Here is a 23,079-nt window from a genome sequence, read left to right as displayed (position 1 = left end):
GAGTGTTGCAGTTTGTACATCAAGTTAATTTTTTCAGCTATGTATTAGGGACTTTGAAGATGTCCAGGGTTGTCTTTGCGTCTTACTCTCTCATTAAATAAAATGTGAGACTCAAATACACATTGGACAGGTGGAAAACCACCCTTAGTTATTCTTCTTTGCCTATTAAAATTATTAAATTCAAAATGCTCAAACCGCTTGTGCGAAAAGTTACAATTTATGTAACGATAATATGATAAGATTTTGATCTTAATTATGTAGTTATTAATCTTGAAAACCAATAGCTTGATTTATTTTATTTCACCCATCGAAAATACCGTTAACTGCAGGTATTAATTATCATAAATTTACCTTATTTATTTGCTTCTTAATTTTTTGTAATGTTTTCATATTACATGTATGCGTAACTAACGCACGAAAAGTCGCGCAAGTGGATATATTTTCAGAAGGTTCTAATCCGCCTGTGTTTCATCACAAATACTTTAATTGTAATACGTGTCAATTTGAAACAAGAAATGATTACTCATCGAAGATTTCTCATTTTTGTCAGATTTATATTTTATAGATATACAGTTTTCTTAGAAAATTGATGTTAGAGCTATGTAAATGTTAGAGTTACGTATATCAAAACCGCTAAGATACCATGTGGTAAGAATAAATAAATGTACTTGTATATAACTAGATAGATTGCTATATCATGTATAGGAATGTACCTATATTACAAAATAATGTTTATTTATTTATTTAGGTGATAAGTGAAATATTTTTCCTTCCAATTGTGCACAAAATGCATTTAATTAGTTATAATTACTATAATTAGAGAAGAGAATGCCTACTTTAGTAAATATATATATGTATAATCACTCTGCAAATGGTAAACGAATCTCATTTACGCCTGAAAAGTTATAAATATGATATAGTCTGTCAAGTCATTTCCGTCAGTAGAAAAAAGCGGAAAAATTTAAAAATGTAGGCACGAAGGGTAATTGTCCCATAGAAAATTTGAATTTCGCACCTTTCACTTCGGATCTACATCTTTTTTAAATTTACCGCCTTCGGCCTTTTGCTACTCACGGACGAAATGGCTTGCCAAACTATAATTAAAAACGCTATTGACGATAGTACTTTTTTTTACAATGAGCTTATTTTTGTATTATTTAGCAAAGCTAATTTTATTTTAGATAGCGCCATCTGCTTTAAACTGCGCGTTTAACCATATTGTTTTTAAATCCCTCAATACAATGTGAAGTGATAATATTATTAATAAACTACTTACAGTATATACATCATTTAAATGCAATTAATATTAGGTAGTGTTTCATTAATTTCCAATCGGTTCTTCCAGTATTTTTTTTGGAAATGTTCCTTTTTTAGGCAGTATTAGGTTTAAAAATACTTGTTAAATATATAAGATTGTACTTAGTTAGTTTAATACTCTGTGTATAGTTTGATAAGAAATGAATGTAAAACATTGAATAAAATGTTAATTTTTATAAGAAATCATACTTTTTTTTGGGTTCCGTACCCAAAGGGTAAAACGGGACCCTATTACTAAGACTTCGCTGTCCGTCCGTCTGTCTGTCACCAGGCTGTATCTCACGAACCGTGATAGCTAGACAGTTGAAATTTTCACAGATGATGTATTTCTGTTGCCGCTATAACAACAAATAGGTACTAAAAACAGAATAAAATAAAGTAAAGATTTAAATGGGGCTCCCATACAACAAACGTGATTTTTGACCAAAGTTAAGCAACGTCGGGAGTGGTCAGTACTTGGATGGGTGACCGTTTTTTTTTTGCATTATGGTACGGAACCCTTCGTGCGCGAGTTCGACTCGCACTTGCCTGGTTTTTTGGTACAATAATTAGTTGTCCAGCCCCGTCGTTGCTGAATGCTGCAAACGGTACAGCTCGTCTTTAGCAGAAACCAATCACGCAACTCGAATACATGGGCTAGATCCAGTGCCGGATTTAGACATTTGCCGCCCGTAGGCTATGCCGATTTTGCCGCCCCTATCCGCCTCGCTTATAGGTTTTTTAAATTACTTTCCTATCAGAGGCGTTTAATTTAACCATAGCCATATTAAAATGCATATAAGGTGACGGTATATGGGCCGTTTTTGTCACTCAATGACGATGCGACCTCGTTATATTTGCCTGATCTGGTGTTATGGTGGGTACGGCTGGGTTTTTTGCCATTGAAAAACAAGGTGAGGCATTACCAACGCCTAAGCATTGGCAGTCAGGCTGGATATAGCTAAGGAGTTCGGTCGGGTCTGGCATCGAGTCTGCTTGAGGGCAGGGTTGGGCAGTATTTCAATTACATGTATTTGAAATACGTATTTGAAATACGTATTTGAAATACATTGTAGTATTTTGTATTTGTATTTCAAATACTACCTGGAAAAGTATTTTGTAATTGGTATTTCAAATACTGCACTCACATGTATTTTGTATTTCAAATACTTCAAGCTTCAAAATACATTTCTACAAAATACATTTTATTAAATTCTATGATCCTAAAATGGAACGTTTTTTTTTAAAATATAATGTACAACTTGTACGAGGGCAAATATGTACCATGCGCGAGTTATTCTGCGCGGAACTTTTCGTCAACAGCCAGGGGATAGAGTCATTACAGTAGTTTCCGTCCATGCTCTAGTTTTCGACCACTTGACAGATAGGCAAATAATATATTTCATTTTTAATTTACTATTTGCAGCAATGTAGGTTTATATTCAAATTTCGTCAAGTGGATGAAAACTAGAGCTGGACGAAAACAAGCGCAATGACCCTATACGTTTTTAGGAAAGGATATTCGTTAAACAAACTAAACGATTAGACAAAAAGAATTAAAAGTATTTTGTATTTGAAATACATTATTTTAAACACTGTAATTTGTATTTTGTATTTCAAATACCAGTCACCAAAGTAGTTTGTATTTGGTATTTCAAATACTTTTAAAAATGTATTTTGTAATTTGTATTTGAAATACGTGGAAGCCAGTATTTTGCCCAACCCTGCTTGAGGGACTATGCTATACAAATGGATCGCTAGTTTTTTGTCCAGTAGACGCATATGAGCCGTATAGTAGATGGAAGCTGCTCCGATAGTGTGAACATTACCGCTGGCGTTTCACTAGGTTCTGTGCTATTAATGCTGCATATCAATGATAATCATTGCTATGCAGATTGCAGATCACAGTAGTAAGGATACGTATTACAGCAGGCCGTGCTAATATCCCTCATTCTGTGGTGCTGGAAAGTCATGAAAAGCTTGAGATCGAGAGCTCTCTATCCATCCTGAGTTTTGGCATGGGATCGGAACAATTTAGTGAGATTCAATACCACGAATACACAAGAATCGACGATGATCCCAAACTCACAATGTAGTCAGATGGTGGTCAGATAGGTCACAAAAAATGTAGTTAGCGAAATTTTTTCGAGAATATAGTTAGTACATTTTTAGGGTTCCGTACTTCAAAAGGAAAAAAACGAAACCCAGCATTATACTACCAGGACACAAGAATCGACGACCATTCCAAACTTACAATGTGGTCAGATGGGTCACAAATAATATATAGGTACTTAATGAAAACGCGAGCGTAGCGAGCGCGAAATTTTTTCGAGAAAATAGTAGGTACCTACATTTTTAGGGCTCCGTACTTCAAAAAGAAAAAACGGAACCCATATAGGTTCACTTTGTTGTCCGACTGGCCGTCTGTCTGTCTCAATATAAAGGGTCTTGACATGACAGAGGGCGGCAAAATCGACAAATAATGTTTGTTATTTAAATTTTACAAATAACCTCTGGTCGATCCTATCTGAACGGCACGTACAATATTTTTTTTACCCAAATTTGCCGCCCCCTAAAATCTGCCGCCCTAGGCTTCAGCCTACTCAGCCTAGTGGTAAATCCGGCACTGGCTAGATCCGTTATTTATGAACCCTCATCTATTATTTGATTGATTTGAACCAAGGCACAGAATAAATAATAGTATAGTTCGTAGTTTTGTAACAGAGCCCGGCGGCTAATCCTATTGTCTATTGTTAAGTAAAACCGCACGTGCTACTTACCTGCAAAAAAGGGTCATACTTTTTATTTGGCATCTGAGCCCGGGCTAGTCCAACGCTCAAGAAAACAGTGTAGGTGCGCTCTCCGATAACGCGCCTTTGTTACGCATCTCGATCAGTGTTGCCAACTCGGATTTTGAAAAAATGCTAGACTAATGTCTAGATTATGCCAAAATTATGCCATAGATTTTTGAAACACCTATGCTAAAAAAATGCTAAAATATCACATGAAATTGGACACTTAAAACACATACATTTTTCAAAATTACCGCCTTTTTCTACTGACAAGATCTGCTTGACCAACTTTATATAGTCCGTTGACGTCCATCCGTCCCCAAAAGTCAAAATTCATATGAAAATATGAACCACATAAGGCGATGGCGCATATTGTTGCTGCCAAGTTGGTGCAAATTTGGCTTAGACTAAATTATGCTAAAAAATATGCCAGATGCTAAATGGAAAATTTTGGTGCCAAAGCGAGTGAAAATATGCCAGATCTGGCATCATTTATGCCAAGTTGGCAACACTGATCTCGATGACACATTTTAAGTAGCTAACACACTATCGCACCGCACCAAGGTCATTGAGGGACGCACCCATAAGTAAGAGGGAGAAAGCTATATCTCTTTCTCCCTCTTACTTATGGGTGCGTCCCTCAATGACCTTGGTGCGGTGCGATAGTGTGTTAGCTACTTTAGACTGGTTCTAGGGTTCTGTAGTGTTCGACTCGCCGGCACTCGGTAACCGAAGTACGCAGGTTTTTATGCAGGTGGTTGTGGCACGTGGCACGGGCGGTTTTACTTAACAATAGACAAAAAAAAAAACCGGGCAAGTGCGAGTCGGACTCGCGCACGAAGGGTTCCGTACCATAATGCAACAAAAAAAAAACAAAACAATAGGATTAGCTCGGGCTCTATTAGAAACCTACGAACTATACTACCGTACAGAAAGGAAACTTCCTACAAAACCGAAGTTTGACAGCAGTTCAGGGTCGAATCATGCTATCCCTTTGGGGTCATCCATTAATTACGTCACACGTTTAGGGGGAGGGAGGGGGTCAAGAAAATGTGACATATTGTGACATGGGGGAGGGGGGAGACAGAAACTTTGTGACGTCACTTTAACTTCATCAGTAACCGAAAATTTATTTAAATTATTTAGTTCGCTGTACATTTAAATAACAAGTTTTTAAAACGAAAATAGTTTTTAATCGTTTAATTTTCTTTCCTAAGAGGTTTTGGGTTATAAAATTACTAATATTTATATCGTCAAAAATATTTTGATAAAATATTAATAATACTTAAGTATTTACTTAATCCGATTTGGCGATTTCGTAGAAAAAATGTGACGTCACACTAGGGGGGGAGGGGTTTGCCAAATGTGACCAAGTGTGACAAGGGGGGGGGGAGGGGTCAAAAAACCTAGAAATTGGTGTGACGTAATTAATGGATGACCCCTTTCTAACGTATGGCACTATCCCTTTCGGCTATTTAGGGTTGTCAAAATTCAAGTAGTTATCTTATCTGTGGTCGTGCACGCAAAAGGAAGTCAAGTGGTGCCAACCCTAAAAATTGCTCGGAGCAATGCTGAGCAGAGTTAGGCCGAAGTCAGGAGTTTCGCACCCCTGACCAAGGCAAATTTGCAAAATGTATGCACTTAGGGTCAGTGGCGGCTTTTGGCCTACTTAAGAGTAGGCTCGGCCGTAGGTCAAGGTAAGGTCTATATGATGGGTGGTTGAGTGCTGCGAAAGGGGCGGCTAGCTAGAGCTTATAATACGAGGCCTGTGGCCAGGGTACCCGAGACTGCAAATCCGCTATTGCGTAAAGTCGAGCTCACACTAAAATTTAGAATTTCGCTCCTTTTCCTACTGACAAATAATTTGTTAGAAACACCTACATACAGGATGTTTGATCCTTAGTTTGCCAAATTAAAATGGCAAATAGGCTGCGTCATTTGCTAACATCTCAGGATTCCAAAATCTTGTGCCTAACGGTTTTTTTTAATATATTTTTTACTTCTACGCACGCGTTACGTGTGATTTACGAAAACATTACATGTCGATTACGAGCCTAGCTAACTTGTCCCTTTTGTATGAAGTTGGCAAATTAATAAATTTATTGAAAGATTGTTTTAGTATTATTCTAGTGTAATAAAATAAAGAACAATGTTTTAGTTTTTTATTGCAATTCATAGTGGACAACAAAATTTTGAGGAATAAAATTAAAACTAGATTGTACTAGGAAAATAATAAGTTGTATTCTCTACCACTTTCTCTTTTTTTAATTCAAGTAGATCATTTAAACTTTTAGGTTTTCAAAAATAATTAACCATTTTACAGCCGTCTTACTATGCACTCGTTTTACTTTTTACAAGTTATATGGGTAGTAAAATAATATGCCAAATTAACATTACTTAATTATTAATTATTTTATTTAGTAACTTTTGTTACCAACCATGATATACACTGATACATTTGTTTAAATGTAGCAATAAAAACCATAAGTTTTGTTGGTACTGTTTGTAGCAGAAGTAGCTAAGCAAATAGAGGAATCGAAATATTTGCAACACTGCACTATCATGATACTTTGTGTATTAGGGCACTACTTTGACACAGTTTAAAATTCTTTATATGTTTAAGTACTCTTAACACATTCAGTGCCAGTGACTCCCTAGGGGAGTTCACTGTTCGTAGGCGCTTTTCGCTACATACGGTTTTTCCCGTGTTATCGGCTACGCTCGTAGCGCGTAGCTCGGGCTGGCACTGAATGTGTTAACTGCTATATCTGCTTCTGCTGCTGATTACACCTTACAATTACACATACATTATAATGCAGCTAGTTTATTTACAGACTACACTACTTTTTTCTCCTAGTTCTCACTACAGTCCAGCCCGGGTCTACATCTTCATCCATTGGTTCAGGTTCTGGTTGTTGATTATGAACTAATGGTGGTACAGTGCCATTTGTAGGTGCATCATTAAGTTCATCTCCACTACTGCTCTCTGAATCGTCAGGATCACCAGGATTCATTGGTTGTCTAACATTTTGGCTCAATCCCTTTTGGCAAACAGGCATTGCAGCAATTCTTGCTTGTAATTCATGTTGTTTACCCTCTCTGAGTAGTGTGAAGTATTGTAGCAGTACTATTGCCACTTCCTTAGGTGAATTATCCTCACACACAGTATCAAATTCTTCATCCATCAAGTCTTCTAACACTTCAGTGAGGTTATCAACGTCTCCTCCCAAGTTTTCAACACAGTACCGGGTTATGTAGTCTGATACAAGTTGACCTGTCTTCGGTCCACTGGAACCCATTCCATGATCTATAGCCAATTGCAAAGCAGTCCAATTGCTTAGAACCAGATCTACGAGTGGTTTAAATTCGTCGTACAACATAGACATTTTTAACAAAACTGAGACATACAAAATAATTGAAGATTATGTTAGCCGGCACTTTAACGCATTTTGCAGACTATGGATATAATTCCTTACTCCGTATAATAATATCGGCTTTTTATAGGCTTTTCCACTACTACAAAGCACGTGGTGCTCTTATAAATAAAGATAAAGATTGCAAATTAAATTCTGACCATATTCTGACATTTCTGACAGTGACACTGACATTAAACCCATAACAGACTACCGCCCTGCACCGCGAGCTTGGTGCAGTGCAGCACACGTATCGAATTATCGATAGTGTGTGTAGTCGCCGTACGTGCGTTAAGAACGCAGCTATAAGTTAGAGCGAGAAAGAAATATTTAGACCGCACCAAGGTCGCGGTGCGGTAGTCTGTTACAGCTATTTTTTTTATTAGGAACAGTCTTTAATTTTTTCCGCGTTTAATTCAGTGCCCTAAACAATATACAGATTTTGACATCTTTACGTCACTCTGACATAGTTGAAAATGACAGCTGATGTGATTCATCTTTCACAAACAACTATTTGTGTTACTCATCCTCGTATCGTACAAAATATTTGTAGTTTTCTTTTGATACAGCTCAAAAGGTCTGGAGCAAACATGTTTTCAACAAATCCGAACTACACCAAACTGAAAACTCACCTGAGGCTTTCGATAAATCGTCTCAAATTGTTGGAAAAGAAGAAAACCGAACTGGCGCAGAAGGCTCGCAGGGAAATTGCTGAATATATCGCTGCGGGAAAGAGCGAACGGGCCAAGATCCGTGTGGAACACATTATAAGGTAAATCATAGCTTATGTTTAGTAGTTGTTGATTGTTAAGATATTTAATTAGTATGGCCTTGACTAGACAAACTTAATATCAATGATGCTCTGACAAGTCACCTAAGTTCATAGTACATGTACATGACTTACATGTGACATGACATTGTACTAATTTTACTTTGTGAATCTTAAGTGTCCTGCACTGTATGATCCTACCTACCTAATTTAATTATGGCCTCTATGAACTTTTTCAACTATGACAATAAAATTAGTATGACTATTTGTCGCTCAGCTTCAAACTCGGGTAAATCCATTCGATCCTCTCGGCAAATATCTACCCTTACCCTTACCTTTTCTTAATACCAAAATTGCATAATCTGACAGATGGATTTACCCGAGTTTGAAGTTAAGTGACTCATATGAAGTTCAAAGTAGTGTAGTAGTAATAATACATGTAATTTTTTGCATGTAAGCAGTGGTGGCCGAGTGGATATGACGCCTGACTTTCAATCCGGAGGTCGCGGGTTCAAATCCTGGCTCGTACCAATGAGTTTTTCGGAACTTATGTACGAAATATCATTTGATATTTACCACTAGCTTTTCGGTGAAGGAAAACATAGTGAGGAAACCTACATACATCTGCGAAGAAATTCAAAGGTGTTTGTGAAGTCCCCAATCCGCATTGGGCTAGCGTGGGGACTATAGCCCAAGCCCTCTCGCGCATGAGAGGAGGCCTGTGCTCAGCAGTGGGACGTATATAGGCTGAAATGATGATGATGATGATGAATTTTTTGCAGAGAAGATTACATGGTAGAAGCGATGGAGATAGTAGAAATGTATTGTGACTTGATCCTGGCCCGCTTCGGGCTGGTGACACAGATGAAGGAACTAGATGAGGGGCTAGCCGAGGCCATTTCCAGCCTCATTTGGGTTGCACCGCGGATGCACACTGATGTCCAGGTTTGTTATGAACATTGCTAAAAAAATCATAGAATTTTACTGCAAAGGAAAAGTTTTTAACTTTTAAAGACAGTGTCTAAACTTAATATATCAGATTATTTGTTAGTATAAACTTTGTGAGGTTTTCGTTTTTCCAGAGCACTGGTTACACTGGTTAAAGTCATAAAAATATCTAAAAAGAAAAGTTCAATGTTTCATTTCCATAAAAATCATGTTTTGATTTATACTTGGATTTTTTTAAGACGGTCAATAAGAAACCTTCCTATTATATGGGACATCTTATAAAATTCTGACTATGTGGCAGAAATCTGTATAAAACAGCAGTAATTTTGCAATTTCAAGATAAAATGTGAAAGTACATTAAGTGTTAATGAGGTTCTTTACCCATGTGTGATTACGAAATAATTACTTAATTGTATAATTTGTTGTAGGAACTTAAAATTATATCTGACTTGCTGACAGCCAAGTATGGCAAAATATATGCAGATGCATGCAGAAATGAAAGTGTAAACACAATCAGTGAGAAGCTGAAACACAAGCTGTCAGTTCAGAGCCCTCCCAAGATACTGGTGGAGCGGTACCTTATAGAGATAGCTAAGAATTACAATGTGGAGTACACTCCGGATGAGCAAGTGATGAGGGAAGAGGAAGGTATAGTATATTTTTAATAAATTACATATTGTATTGTACTTATTGTGGTTGGGGCGATTTTCCGCAACTCGACGCCTTGGGCCTATGTATTTTGCGTGATAGGGGGTGGGCTAGTCCTGCCAGCCCAGCTCCTGGAGGAATCCTATCAAACCTTTAAAATTACACATTATATTGATGGGATGATAAAGTGGGAAATAGTGCATTTTACAATCAATATCAACTTGGCCTGTGGACTAGGGTTTTTTCACTAGACTTACTACAACTGTTTTAATTAGTCAGAAAGTCAAACACAATCCTGTATCATTAGAAAAAAAGTTTTCAACTGCTTTGGTTGTGTCCCTAGTTGCTCTTATATTTTTTTACCCTCTAGCGGCCCACCATACAAGGAAAATTGGCAATCGCATTTGAATCAACGGTATTAGATAATAGAGTTGAATTTGTTCTGTTTTAAAATCGAACGAAACGAAATAAAAGTAACTTTATTCCATTTCATTAATATTTAAATTTCATTGGAGGTAATTTGTACTAGTATTAGGACATTGAACCGCAAGAGGATACAATGGTTAATGAGTTATTGGTCAGTAGGGCGAGACGCGATGCTGATCGACATCAACGGCCCGCCCATGCCGCCAGGGTTCATTGGCTTCCCGCAGCCGCCGGCGCTGCCGCAGATGCCTAACCTACCCCCGCCTACTGTCACACCTTTTAGTTATCCTTCTGTAAGTATGGCTTGTCTCATCTCTTTGATAACCAAACCATGATAATTAAGCAGTGAGCGGCACTGTGTACAGTCACGATGGAAGTGCTCGAAAAAATTCATTAGGTACTCGCGCATGTGCAAATAATTTGAGCAGTTCTCAACTTGACCTGCACAGGCGCTGCTGTTAACTGTACTGTATGACGTAGGCGTAATTAATATATACTATGTTATATATTAGGGTCCGTCTGGCGGCAAAGCGGGTGGGTTCATCGCGTCGCCGCCCGGCCCGAGCCACCCGCCCATGGGCTACAATCTGCCCCCCGGCGTTGAATCGAAGGACCTTAGCAACAGCTTCCTACAGGTATGCTTAAATCTGAAAAAAAAGCCTGTTAAAAGCTTGAGTCTATGTTAATACCTAATAGCTTGCTTTTCTTTAATTATTTTGTTTGCTTTGTGTTTCAACTCATCACCCAAGAAAATGTCACGATCGGCCTTTATATAGTTTAAGCCTGTCACACTAATACATCAGACACCAATAAGAAAAAAATCTTCCAAGTTTCCACTTGGGCTGTCGCGCGAGATTTTTCTTACACTTAATTGCTGAATCTCTTAAAATAAAATTCGCAGCTGTGTGTCTTGCGCTCTTTGTTCCTATTTTGTTCTGGCCGTTCTTTTGATATCGTCATATCATACAAACGCCTTTCTGTGATAGACGTGACTCTCCAAGGGCGAAGGTCTTTAACCCTTTGACCGCCGTTGTCCGGTATAGAAGACAACGATAGAACGATACGCTGGCGCCGTCGTCTTGTATACAAGACACAAATTCAACCACTGAGTTAATGTGAAAATAATAAAAATTGCAATTTCATTTACACTCGTGTTCATATTTAAGGTCTTTGTTTTTTCATTTATTTGCTTTTTAAGCCGCTATATAAATCCCTTCTTTTATAATAAGGCATTTAAAAAAATTGCTCCAATTTTCAACATTTTTCATGTTCCTCGTCGCCGTTGTCTTGTATAAAAGACAGCTAGGGATGGGAATGTTAACTCGATATGGGAATTTTTAAAGTAAATATAAAGTCAGAAATATGATTTTATCTAAGTATTTGAACACTTGTTAATCGCCAATTTTTTTCAACGAATAGTAGGTAACTACTTACTAGAATACGTAGAACGAAAGTCAGATAGGCATAACTATATTTAAAGTTCAGGTAGCTTCTTTAGCTCTATAAAGTAGAGTCAGACAAGTAAATTTGCCATTGTAGATTGTGGACTATTTAATTGCAGAAGAGATAAATAAAAAAAATAATTGATGTTATTTTATAGCTTAGTGGGAAGGGATACACCGCAGCGACCGCTTCGCACAAGTGTGGTACAGGGACATACCTGTTTATCAGACTTTACTTTTATTGTTATAACATTGAAGTTAATGTGTAATTTTTTTGTAACAAGTCGTTGAACGTTTTTTTTATAAGAGTTTACCTATAGATTAATGTAAACCAAACTGAAATTATAATGATAGATTCTAATTCCGGAATAATATCTTCACTCATTAAAAATTCAACCCACGTGTAATTTTCACTAAAACAGTTCCGGTATATTGACTTTATCGACACATGATGCGCAGCTTTAACGTTACGCCAATAAAGTTTACGTACCGACAAGCGCTTACGCCGTTGACCTAGAGACTATTATTACTTGATCCGCGCGGCAACAGTCCTTGTCGATCTGCACTGCGGGCAGTCCATGCGCGCCGTTGTCTTGTATAAAAGACTTCTCGTACAGCCTAGTGCGGCGATATCACGTCTTGAATCGACATTGTTTAGTGGTTGTTTTTTATGTTAAATCCCTATATTTTAAACATTTTCGGGTGTAAAACATATGTTTAATTTTGGCAATTTGGAATCAAATTAAAACAGGATAAGAACAAAGCTAAATTAAAAAGATTTTTACCATAAATTGTAAATATCGATATCACTATTTGCAATCCCTAAACTTTTTATTAGTTGTTTACTTAAAATTTGCTCTGGCGTGTGAGTGAGCGTCTTTGCGGACTAGGTCCGGCGGCCAAAAGGTTACCTTTCTGCTTGCTGATATTTACAATGATTATTAAATGAGCTCCTAAAACCCTTTTAAAATACAGGTAGAGTACTTAACTAGATATTTATGTAAATATCCATGGTTTACCCGAGTCACCTTTTAAAATATTTGATGAAATGAAATGATCTTTTACTTTCCCAATGTAGTTAAGACTTGTAATTTTGTTCCGTTGTTCAAGTATGCTACACTTACCTTTTCTTGCAGGAAGAGATGCACAACCTACCTCCTGCTTACGACAGCATTAATCATGATTTGGTAATATTTTGTTTTTATTTATTTTTATTGCATGTGTGTGATGCACGTTTTAAGAATTAGACTTTACATATAACGATAAGTAACTACATATTTATGTGTTGAATCGCTTCAAAAAGTCAATTACTGCAGTGACCTAAATATGACTTGACTGTTCTTGTGTGAAAAATATTATTTGCGCTCTATAAAGTGTGGTATCTATTCGGGCAATTTAGAATTACTTCCGCATGACGGCTAATTCTAAAAATGGACTGTCATCATAGGATGATTGATTCCATAGGGAATTAGGGGTAATTTTCCGAAATACTCGACATCCAACAGGGATTTGGTTTTACACGAACACAAGTGAGAGTCGTGAGAAGTATTGAAACTATAAACATAAACTTCAGCATACTATTGCACAGCATACTACACACTCGATTGCTTACAATATTTCTATTTAACGCTGGCAAAGTGTACGCGATTATGAATTGCGGTATCTCGCACACACCGCTGTATATAATATCCAGCTCGTTCATCGGAGCGGCGTGGCACCCTTAGGGACTACGCCAGTAAATTGTCGAATACTCACACTACACACTCACATTACTTACTACTCACACTTACAACATACACTGATACTTAGCCTCACATTTCAGCCCAGCCACGTGCCCTCCCCGCGGCCGCCCACGGCGCCGACGCCGCAGCCGCGCGCGCGCCTGCCCCCCTCCAGCGGCTACCCCGAGCTGCCCGAGCTGCCGTCCGTGCCCTCCGACACCCTCCCCGCGCCGCCCGCCGACCACCCCGCCGGGAATGAATCGGGCGGCCCCGATGAGATCGACTTTGACGACCTGAACAGGCGCTTTGAGGAGTTGAAGAAGAAGAAGTAGTTTCCGGGAACGAGTTGACATTGTTTAGTTAGGACCACGGTATAATAATATACTCCTGGTACTCTCTTCCGACCGCGTGACTGACACGAGCCTACGTCATCATGCGACAGCGCTATATAATAGTATGCGATAGCGCTATAAAAATGGCAATATTATTGTGACGTAGGCTTGTGTCACTCTGGGAAGAGAAGACCATGTTTTATTAGACTATGGTTAGGACTGAAGAAATTGAGATTTATCGCTTTATATCTAAACTAGTTTTGTGCGTTGTGCGCGGGGCCCGAGGGCCCCGCGGTCTTCTTGTTGTTGTTTTGTTGTTGTTTTGTTGTTGGTGCTGTTGTTTGTGCTGTTGTTGTTGTTGGTGTTGTTGTTTGTGCTGTAGTTTTGTTTTCCAAAGAGAAAAAGTAATGAAGTTGTACTTTTGCTTGAAAGAAAAGGTCCGCATGCGAGCACTTCATTCCCGCAGCTCGGCCTTCGGCCTCGCGTGCTTGGGAAATCGTAAGGGACGCTCCGGGCCTTCGGCCCTACGCGGAGCTCGGCCTTCGGCCTTCGCTGGGTTTCGAAGCTCAGCGTCGGGCCTTCGGCCCGCCGCTTCGCTTATTAAAACACTTGGGGGGTTGGTTTTGCTTTGGGGCGTAAGCGGGAAGTTGGAGCTTAAACACGACCCAATAGTAAAAGTGTCTTGACAAGCTCACGTCGGGCCTACGGCCTTCGGCCTTCGGCCCGCCGTTTCGCTTGTCTAAGACACTTTTCCTATTGGGTCGTGTTTAAGCTCCAACTTCCCCCTCTCGTGTGACGCTTCGGGCCTTCGGCCCTACGCGGAGCTCGGCCTTCGGCCTTCGCTAGCCTCGACGCTCCGCCGTCGGGCCTTCGGCCCGCCGGCTTCGCTTATCAAGACAGTTGACTTTGTAGAACGCTTGGAGGCACAGCATTCACGCAGCTCGGCCTTCGGCCTCGCATGCTTGGGAAATCGTAAGGTCCGCATGCGAGCACTTCATTCCCGCAGCTCGGCCTTCGGCCTCGCGTGCTTGGGAAATCGTAAGGGACGCTCCGGGCCTTCGGCCCTACGCGGAGCTCGGCCTTCGGCCTTCGCTGGGTTTCGAAGCTCAGCGTCGGGCCTTCGGCCCGCCGCTTCGCTTATTAAAACACTTGGAGGGTTGGTTTTGCTTTGGGGCGTAAGCGGGAAGTTGGAGCTTAAACACGACCCAATAGGAAAAGTGTCTTGACAAGCTCACGTCGGGCCTACGGCCTTCGGCCTTCGGCCCGCCGTTTCGCTTGTCTAAGACACTTTTCCTATTGGGTCGTGTTTAAGCTCCAACTTCCCCCTCTCGTGTGACGCTTCGGGCCTTCGGCCCTACGCGGAGCTCGGCCTTCGGCCTTCGCGAGCCTCGACGCTTCGCCGTCGGGCCTTCGGCCCGCCGGCTCCGCTTATCAAGACACTTGACTTGGTAGAACGCTTGGGACTTCATTCACGCAGCTCGGCCTTCGGCCTCGCGTGCTAGCGCATGCGTAAGGGACGCTCCGGGCCTTCGGCCCTACGCGGAGCTCGGCCTTCGGCCTTCGCGAGCCTCGACGCTCCGCCGTCGGGCCTTCGGCCCGCCGGCTCCGCTTATCAAGACAGTTGACTTTGTAGAACGCTTGGAGGCACCGCATTCACGCAGCTCGGCCTTCGGCCTCGCGTGCTAGCGCATGCGTAAGGGACGCTCCGGGCCTTCGGCCCTACGCGGAGCTCGGCCTTCGGCCTTCGCGAGCCTCGACGCTCCGCCGTCGGGCCTTCGGCCCGCCGGCTCCGCTTATCAAGACAGTTGACTTTGTAGAACGCTTGGAGGCACCGCATTCACGCAGCTCGGCCTTCGGCCTCGCGTTTTGGGAGTCGGGGTGGAGGCTCCGGGCCTGACGGCCCGTCGCGGGGTCGGCCTTCGGCCTCCCGGCCCGAAGCTCGCCCTTCGGGCTCGCTTAACACAGTTTTTGTATAAGATTTTGCTTTGTTCGTCATTCCCGCGGCGAGGCCTTCGGCCTCGCCCAAAATTACTGGGGGTAGGACGCGCTCGGACATTCGGGGTGAAGCTCCGGGCCTGACGGCCCGTCGCGGGGTCGGCCTGCGGCCTCCCGGCCTGAAGCTCGCCCTTCGGGCTCGCTTAACCTGCTTGGAAAATTTCAATTGCCCGTATCAGCGGCCATTTTGGATTTTTCCAAAAATTTTTTTTCACATGGTAATCTTGGGCCCCCAAGCTCGCCGCATGCCAAATCTCAGCGCGCTCGGACCAACTTGAAAAAAAAAAAAAAAAAAAGTCGGCCATTTTGAAAATTTTTAAATGCAGTTTTGTTTCTCTCGAGGCCCTCTATGACATTTGGTCGAGCACCCCCCACCTATCACGCACCGTTTAAAAGTTGCCATACAAAATAAAAGTGGCCATTTTTTCCGCCATCTTGGATTTTTTCAAAAAAATTTTTCACCATACGAATCCAGGGGACCCCGAGATTCCGTGACCAAAATTTCAGCGCGCTGGGACAAACTTGAAAAAGTGACAAAAAAAAAAGTCGGCCATTTTGAAAAAAAAATGGCGGCGTCAAAAACTGCCAGGGTCCCTCTATGACATTTGGTCGAGCACCCCCCCTCTACCTCTTACCGTTTGGCCGGGCCGTCAAACATTTTTCGACCCGGGAGTCGAATCCAAAAATCCATATTTTTCTGGACCTACATTTTTGACCCTCTATACGAATCACTTTTTTTTTTTAACTCAACCCTTACAGTTTCCAAATAAAACGTATACATTAGAAATCAGTGATTCTTGTAGCTATATATAATATTAACTAGTTTTGTGCGTTGTGCGCGGGGCCCGAGGGCCCCGCGGTCTTTTTGTTGTTGTATTGTTGTTGTTTTGTTGTTGGTGCTGTTGTTTGTGCTGTTGTTTTATTGTTGTTTGTGCTGTAGTTTTGTTTTCCAAAGCGAAAAAGAAATGAAGTTGTACTTTTGCTTGAAAGAAAAGGTCCGCATGCGAGCACTTCATTCCCGCAGCTCGGCCTTCGGCCTCGCGTGCTTGGATAATCGTAAGGGACGCTCCGGGCCTTCGGCCCTACGCGGAGCTCGGCCTTCGGCCTTCGCTGGGTTTCGAAGCTCAGCGTCGGGCCTTCGGCCCGCCGCTTCGCTTATTAAAACACTTGGAGGGTTGGTTTTGCTTCGGGGCGTAAGCGGGAAGTTGGAGCTTAAACACGACCCAATAGTAAAAGTGTCTTGACAAGCTCACGTCGGGCCTACGGCCTTCGGCCTTCGGCCCGCCGTTTCGCTTGTCTAAGACACTTTTCCTATTGGGTCGTGTTTAAGCTCCAACTTCCCCCTCTCGTGTGACGCTTCGGGCCTTCGGCCCTACGCGGAGCTCGGCCTTCGGCCTTCGCGAGCCTCGACGCTTCGCCGTCGGGCCTTCGGCCCGCCGGCTCCGCTTATCAAGACAGTTGACTTGGTAGAACGCTTAGGACTTCATTCACGCAGCTCGGCCTTCGGCCTCGCGTGCTTGAGAGCACGTAAGGGACGCTCCGGGCCTTCGGCCCTACGCGGAGCTCGGCCTTCGGCCTTCGCGAGCTTCGACGCTCCGCCGTCGGGCCTTCGGCCCGCCGGCTCCGCTTATCAAGACAGTTGACTTTGTAGAACGCTTGGAGGCACCGCATTCACGCAGCTCGGCCTTCGGCCTCGCGTTTTGGGAGTCGGGGTGGAGGCTCCGGGCCTGACGGCCCGTCGCGGGGTCGGCCTTCGGCCTCCCGGCCCGAAGCTCGCCCTTCGGGCTCGCTTAACACAGTTTTTGTATAGGATTTTGCTTTGTTCGTCATTCCCGCGGCGAGGCCTTCGGCCTCGCCCAAAATTACTGGGGGTAGAACACGCTTGGACATTCGGGGTGAAGCTCCGGGCCTGACGGCCCGTCGCGGGGTCGGCCTGCGGCCTCCCAGCCTGGAGCTCGCCCTTCGGGCTCGCTTAACCTGCTTGGAAAATTTCAATTGCCCGTATCAGCGGCCATTTTGGATTTTTCCAAAAAATTTTTTTCACACGGTAATCTTGGGCCCCCAAGCTCGCCGCATGCCAAATTTCAGCGCGCTCGGACCAACTTGAAAAAAAAAAAAAAAAAAAGTCGGCCATTTTGAAATTTTTTAAATGCAGTTTTATTTCTCTCGAGGCCCTCTATGACATTTGGTCGAGCACCCCCCACCTATCACGCACCGTTTAAAAGTTGCCATACAAAATAAAAGTGGCCATTTTTTCCGCCATCTTGGATTTTTTCAAAAATTTTTTTTATTAAACGAATCCAGGGGACCCCGAGATTCCGTGACCAAAATTTCAGCGCGCTACGACAATTTTGAAAAAACGTCAAAAAAAAAAGTCGGCCATTTTGAAAAAAAAATGGCGGCGTCAAAAACTGCCAGGGTCCCTCTATGACATTTGGTCGAGCACCCCCCACCTAAGTCTCACCGTTGAGCCGGGCCGTCAAACATTTTTTTCGTTTTCCACCTCTCCAGAAAATCCATATTTTTCTGGACCTACATTTTTGGCCCTCTATACGAATCACTTTTTTTTTTTAACCCATGTGCTACAGTTGGCAAATAAAACATATATATGAGAAATGAGTGATTCTTGTAGCTATATATAATATTAACTAGTTTTGTGCGTTGTGCGCGGGGCCCGAGGGCCCCGCGGTCTTTTTGTTGTTGTATTGTTGTTGTTTTGTTGTTGGTGCTGTTGTTTGTGCTGTTGTTTTATTGTTGTTTGTGCTGTAGTTTTGTTTTCCAAAGCGAAAAAGAAATGAAGTTGTACTTTTGCTTGAAAGAAAAGGTCCGCATGCGAGCACTTCATTCCCGCAGCTCGGCCTTCGGCCTCGCGTGCTTGGATAATCGTAAGGGACGCTCCGGGCCTTCGGCCCTACGCGGAGCTCGGCCTTCGGCCTTCGCTGGGTTTCGAAGCTCAGCGTCGGGCCTTCGGCCCGCCGCTTCGCTTATTAAAACACTTGGAGGGTTGGTTTTGCTTCGGGGCGTAAGCGGGAAGTTGGAGCTTAAACACGACCCAATAGTAAAAGTGTCTTGACAAGCTCACGTCGGGCCTACGGCCTTCGGCCTTCGGCCCGCCGTTTCGCTTGTCTAAGACACTTTTCCTATTGGGTCGTGTTTAAGCTCCAACTTCCCCCTCTCGTGTGACGCTTCGGGCCTTCGGCCCTACGCGGAGCTCGGCCTTCGGCCTTCGCGAGCCTCGACGCTTCGCCGTCGGGCCTTCGGCCCGCCGGCTCCGCTTATCAAGACAGTTGACTTGGTAGAACGCTTAGGACTTCATTCACGCAGCTCGGCCTTCGGCCTCGCGTGCTTGAGAGCACGTAAGGGACGCTCCGGGCCTTCGGCCCTACGCGGAGCTCGGCCTTCGGCCTTCGCGAGCTTCGACGCTCCGCCGTCGGGCCTTCGGCCCGCCGGCTCCGCTTATCAAGACAGTTGACTTTGTAGAACGCTTGGAGGCACCGCATTCACGCAGCTCGGCCTTCGGCCTCGCGTTTTGGGAGTCGGGGTGGAGGCTCCGGGCCTGACGGCCCGTCGCGGGGTCGGCCTTCGGCCTCCCGGCCCGAAGCTCGCCCTTCGGGCTCGCTTAACACAGTTTTTGTATAGGATTTTGCTTTGTTCGTCATTCCCGCGGCGAGGCCTTCGGCCTCGCCCAAAATTACTGGGGGTAGAACACGCTTGGACATTCGGGGTGAAGCTCCGGGCCTGACGGCCCGTCGCGGGGTCGGCCTGCGGCCTCCCAGCCTGGAGCTCGCCCTTCGGGCTCGCTTAACCTGCTTGGAAAATTTCAATTGCCCGTATCAGCGGCCATTTTGGATTTTTCCAAAAAATTTTTTTCACACGGTAATCTTGGGCCCCCAAGCTCGCCGCATGCCAAATTTCAGCGCGCTCGGACCAACTTGAAAAAAAAAAAAAAAAAAAGTCGGCCATTTTGAAATTTTTTAAATGCAGTTTTATTTCTCTCGAGGCCCTCTATGACATTTGGTCGAGCACCCCCCACCTATCACGCACCGTTTAAAAGTTGCCATACAAAATAAAAGTGGCCATTTTTTCCGCCATCTTGGATTTTTTCAAAAATTTTTTTTATTAAACGAATCCAGGGGACCCCGAGATTCCGTGACCAAAATTTCAGCGCGCTACGACAATTTTGAAAAAACGTCAAAAAAAAAAGTCGGCCATTTTGAAAAAAAAATGGCGGCGTCAAAAACTGCCAGGGTCCCTCTATGACATTTGGTCGAGCACCCCCCACCTAAGTCTCACCGTTGAGCCGGGCCGTCAAACATTTTTTTCGTTTTCCACCTCTCCAGAAAATCCATATTTTTCTGGACCTACATTTTTGGCCCTCTATACGAATCACTTTTTTTTTTTAACCCATGTGCTACAGTTGGCAAATAAAACATATATATGAGAAATGAGTGATTCTTGTAGCTATATATAATATTAACTAGTTTTGTGCGTTGTGCGCGGGGCCCGAGGGCCCCGCGGTCTTTTTGTTGTTGTATTGTTGTTGTTTTGTTGTTGGTGCTGTTGTTTGTGCTGTTGTTTTATTGTTGTTTGTGCTGTAGTTTTGTTTTCCAAAGCGAAAAAGAAATGAAGTTGTACTTTTGCTTGAAAGAAAAGGTCCGCATGCGAGCACTTCATTCCCGCAGCTCGGCCTTCGGCCTCGCGTGCTTGGATAATCGTAAGGGACGCTCCGGGCCTTCGGCCCTACGCGGAGCTCGGCCTTCGGCCTTCGCTGGGTTTCGAAGCTCAGCGTCGGGCCTTCGGCCCGCCGCTTCGCTTATTAAAACACTTGGAGGGTTGGTTTTGCTTCGGGGCGTAAGCGGGAAGTTGGAGCTTAAACACGACCCAATAGTAAAAGTGTCTTGACAAGCTCACGTCGGGCCTACGGCCTTCGGCCTTCGGCCCGCCGTTTCGCTTGTCTAAGACACTTTTCCTATTGGGTCGTGTTTAAGCTCCAACTTCCCCCTCTCGTGTGACGCTTCGGGCCTTCGGCCCTACGCGGAGCTCGGCCTTCGGCCTTCGCGAGCCTCGACGCTTCGCCGTCGGGCCTTCGGCCCGCCGGCTCCGCTTATCAAGACAGTTGACTTGGTAGAACGCTTAGGACTTCATTCACGCAGCTCGGCCTTCGGCCTCGCGTGCTTGAGAGCACGTAAGGGACGCTCCGGGCCTTCGGCCCTACGCGGAGCTCGGCCTTCGGCCTTCGCGAGCTTCGACGCTCCGCCGTCGGGCCTTCGGCCCGCCGGCTCCGCTTATCAAGACAGTTGACTTTGTAGAACGCTTGGAGGCACCGCATTCACGCAGCTCGGCCTTCGGCCTCGCGTTTTGGGAGTCGGGGTGGAGGCTCCGGGCCTGACGGCCCGTCGCGGGGTCGGCCTTCGGCCTCCCGGCCCGAAGCTCGCCCTTCGGGCTCGCTTAACACAGTTTTTGTATAGGATTTTGCTTTGTTCGTCATTCCCGCGGCGAGGCCTTCGGCCTCGCCCAAAATTACTGGGGGTAGAACACGCTTGGACATTCGGGGTGAAGCTCCGGGCCTGACGGCCCGTCGCGGGGTCGGCCTGCGGCCTCCCAGCCTGGAGCTCGCCCTTCGGGCTCGCTTAACCTGCTTGGAAAATTTCAATTGCCCGTATCAGCGGCCATTTTGGATTTTTCCAAAAAATTTTTTTCACACGGTAATCTTGGGCCCCCAAGCTCGCCGCATGCCAAATTTCAGCGCGCTCGGACCAACTTGAAAAAAAAAAAAAAAAAAAGTCGGCCATTTTGAAATTTTTTAAATGCAGTTTTATTTCTCTCGAGGCCCTCTATGACATTTGGTCGAGCACCCCCCACCTATCACGCACCGTTTAAAAGTTGCCATACAAAATAAAAGTGGCCATTTTTTCCGCCATCTTGGATTTTTTCAAAAATTTTTTTTATTAAACGAATCCAGGGGACCCCGAGATTCCGTGACCAAAATTTCAGCGCGCTACGACAATTTTGAAAAAACGTCAAAAAAAAAAGTCGGCCATTTTGAAAAAAAAATGGCGGCGTCAAAAACTGCCAGGGTCCCTCTATGACATTTGGTCGAGCACCCCCCACCTAAGTCTCACCGTTGAGCCGGGCCGTCAAACATTTTTTTCGTTTTCCACCTCTCCAGAAAATCCATATTTTTCTGGACCTACATTTTTGGCCCTCTATACGAATCACTTTTTTTTTTTAACCCATGTGCTACAGTTGGCAAATAAAACATATATATGAGAAATGAGTGATTCTTGTAGCTATATATAATATTAATAGTTCACGTAGTTAAGCGAAAAGTCATTGCGCTAAAGGGTCGTACACGTAAGTTCGGATCGCGTCTCTTATGTAAGTACATAAGCTAAGGGCCGTTACAGACGGATCCGATCCAATCCGACTGCAAGTTATCAGTCTTGTGCTGTCGGCGTGCAGTTCCCATACAAATTGCTGTCGGATTGCAGTACGTCTGTATCGACCCTAAAAGCTGCTTAGGCTATAAAGCCTAATTTTCTTATTAAAGCCTTATACGGTTAAAGTACTTCTTCTGTACTAATCTGAGTGATAAAATCAATACTTCCAACTATTGCCCACAAGAATGACAACAGGATATGATCCTTACAGCGAATGTTAGCTGCTGGTTATATGCATATAGAACTCCCAAGCAATGTTAACAATAATCTCATTTGACTGTAACAGTTATAAGCAATATAACTGTACGATGTAATTTGGAGGGGTATTATCATAATATTATAGCTTTGATAAGCTTTTGTATATTATAATTTTAGTTTACATTTAAAATGACTACCGAATTATTGTCTTAAATTGCACCTTTATTCGGTACTTTTAAAAGTCATACAAGGGCCGCGGGCACATATTGATAAAATACAAATCATGTCATTTCTCTAATAACGAAACGCCGCATGGGCTAAATCTATGTCACAAACGGTTAACTCATTCATAAACAAAATTTTATATTTTTCTATATCACCGATTATTATGTTTATGTAATTTATTGCCTCATTCATTCACATCAATCACATTCCGAATAATGCATCCGTCTTAAACACTTAAGATCGGTTTTCCTAGGATAGTGGACATAGCGGTGCCGTCATATAGCGGCCGACTCCATACTAAATAATACGGCTAAATATGGATGTCGTAGTATTTGTATGGAGACGGCCGCTATATGACGGCACTGCTATCCTAGGAAACTAGAGCATAACGCTCATATCTAGAGACGTAACGCATGAACGCAATTGCGGCATTG

At 43.5% G+C, this 23,079-nt stretch overlaps 2 protein-coding genes across 2 annotated transcripts; one reads left to right on the top strand and one right to left on the bottom strand.

The window, feature by feature from the left end:
• Positions 1-6,475: 6,475 nt before the first annotated feature.
• On the bottom strand, positions 6,476-7,621 carry LOC134666321 (pre-rRNA-processing protein TSR2 homolog). Its single transcript, XM_063523468.1, has one exon. It carries the CDS (start codon positions 7,472-7,474, stop codon positions 6,929-6,931), a length of 546 nt encoding a protein of 181 aa, XP_063379538.1. The 5' UTR covers positions 7,475-7,621; the 3' UTR covers positions 6,476-6,928.
• A 360-nt stretch (positions 7,622-7,981) lies between these two features.
• On the top strand, positions 7,982-22,961 carry LOC134665903 (IST1 homolog). Its single transcript, XM_063522953.1, has 8 exons — positions 7,982-8,273; positions 9,053-9,215; positions 9,647-9,866; positions 10,452-10,585; positions 10,805-10,927; positions 12,871-12,921; positions 13,557-14,044; positions 22,092-22,961. Exons 1-7 carry the CDS (start codon positions 8,092-8,094, stop codon positions 13,785-13,787), a joined length of 1,104 nt encoding a protein of 367 aa, XP_063379023.1. The 5' UTR covers positions 7,982-8,091; the 3' UTR covers positions 13,788-14,044; positions 22,092-22,961.
• Positions 22,962-23,079: the final 118 nt, after the last annotated feature.

This window comes from Cydia fagiglandana, chromosome 7, assembly GCF_963556715.1.
Source record: "Cydia fagiglandana chromosome 7, ilCydFagi1.1, whole genome shotgun sequence".
In the NCBI taxonomy this organism is placed as follows: Eukaryota; Metazoa; Arthropoda; class Insecta; order Lepidoptera; family Tortricidae; genus Cydia; species Cydia fagiglandana.
Note: the sequence above shows the minus strand (reverse complement) of the source record. Positions and strands in the feature narration are given on the sequence as shown.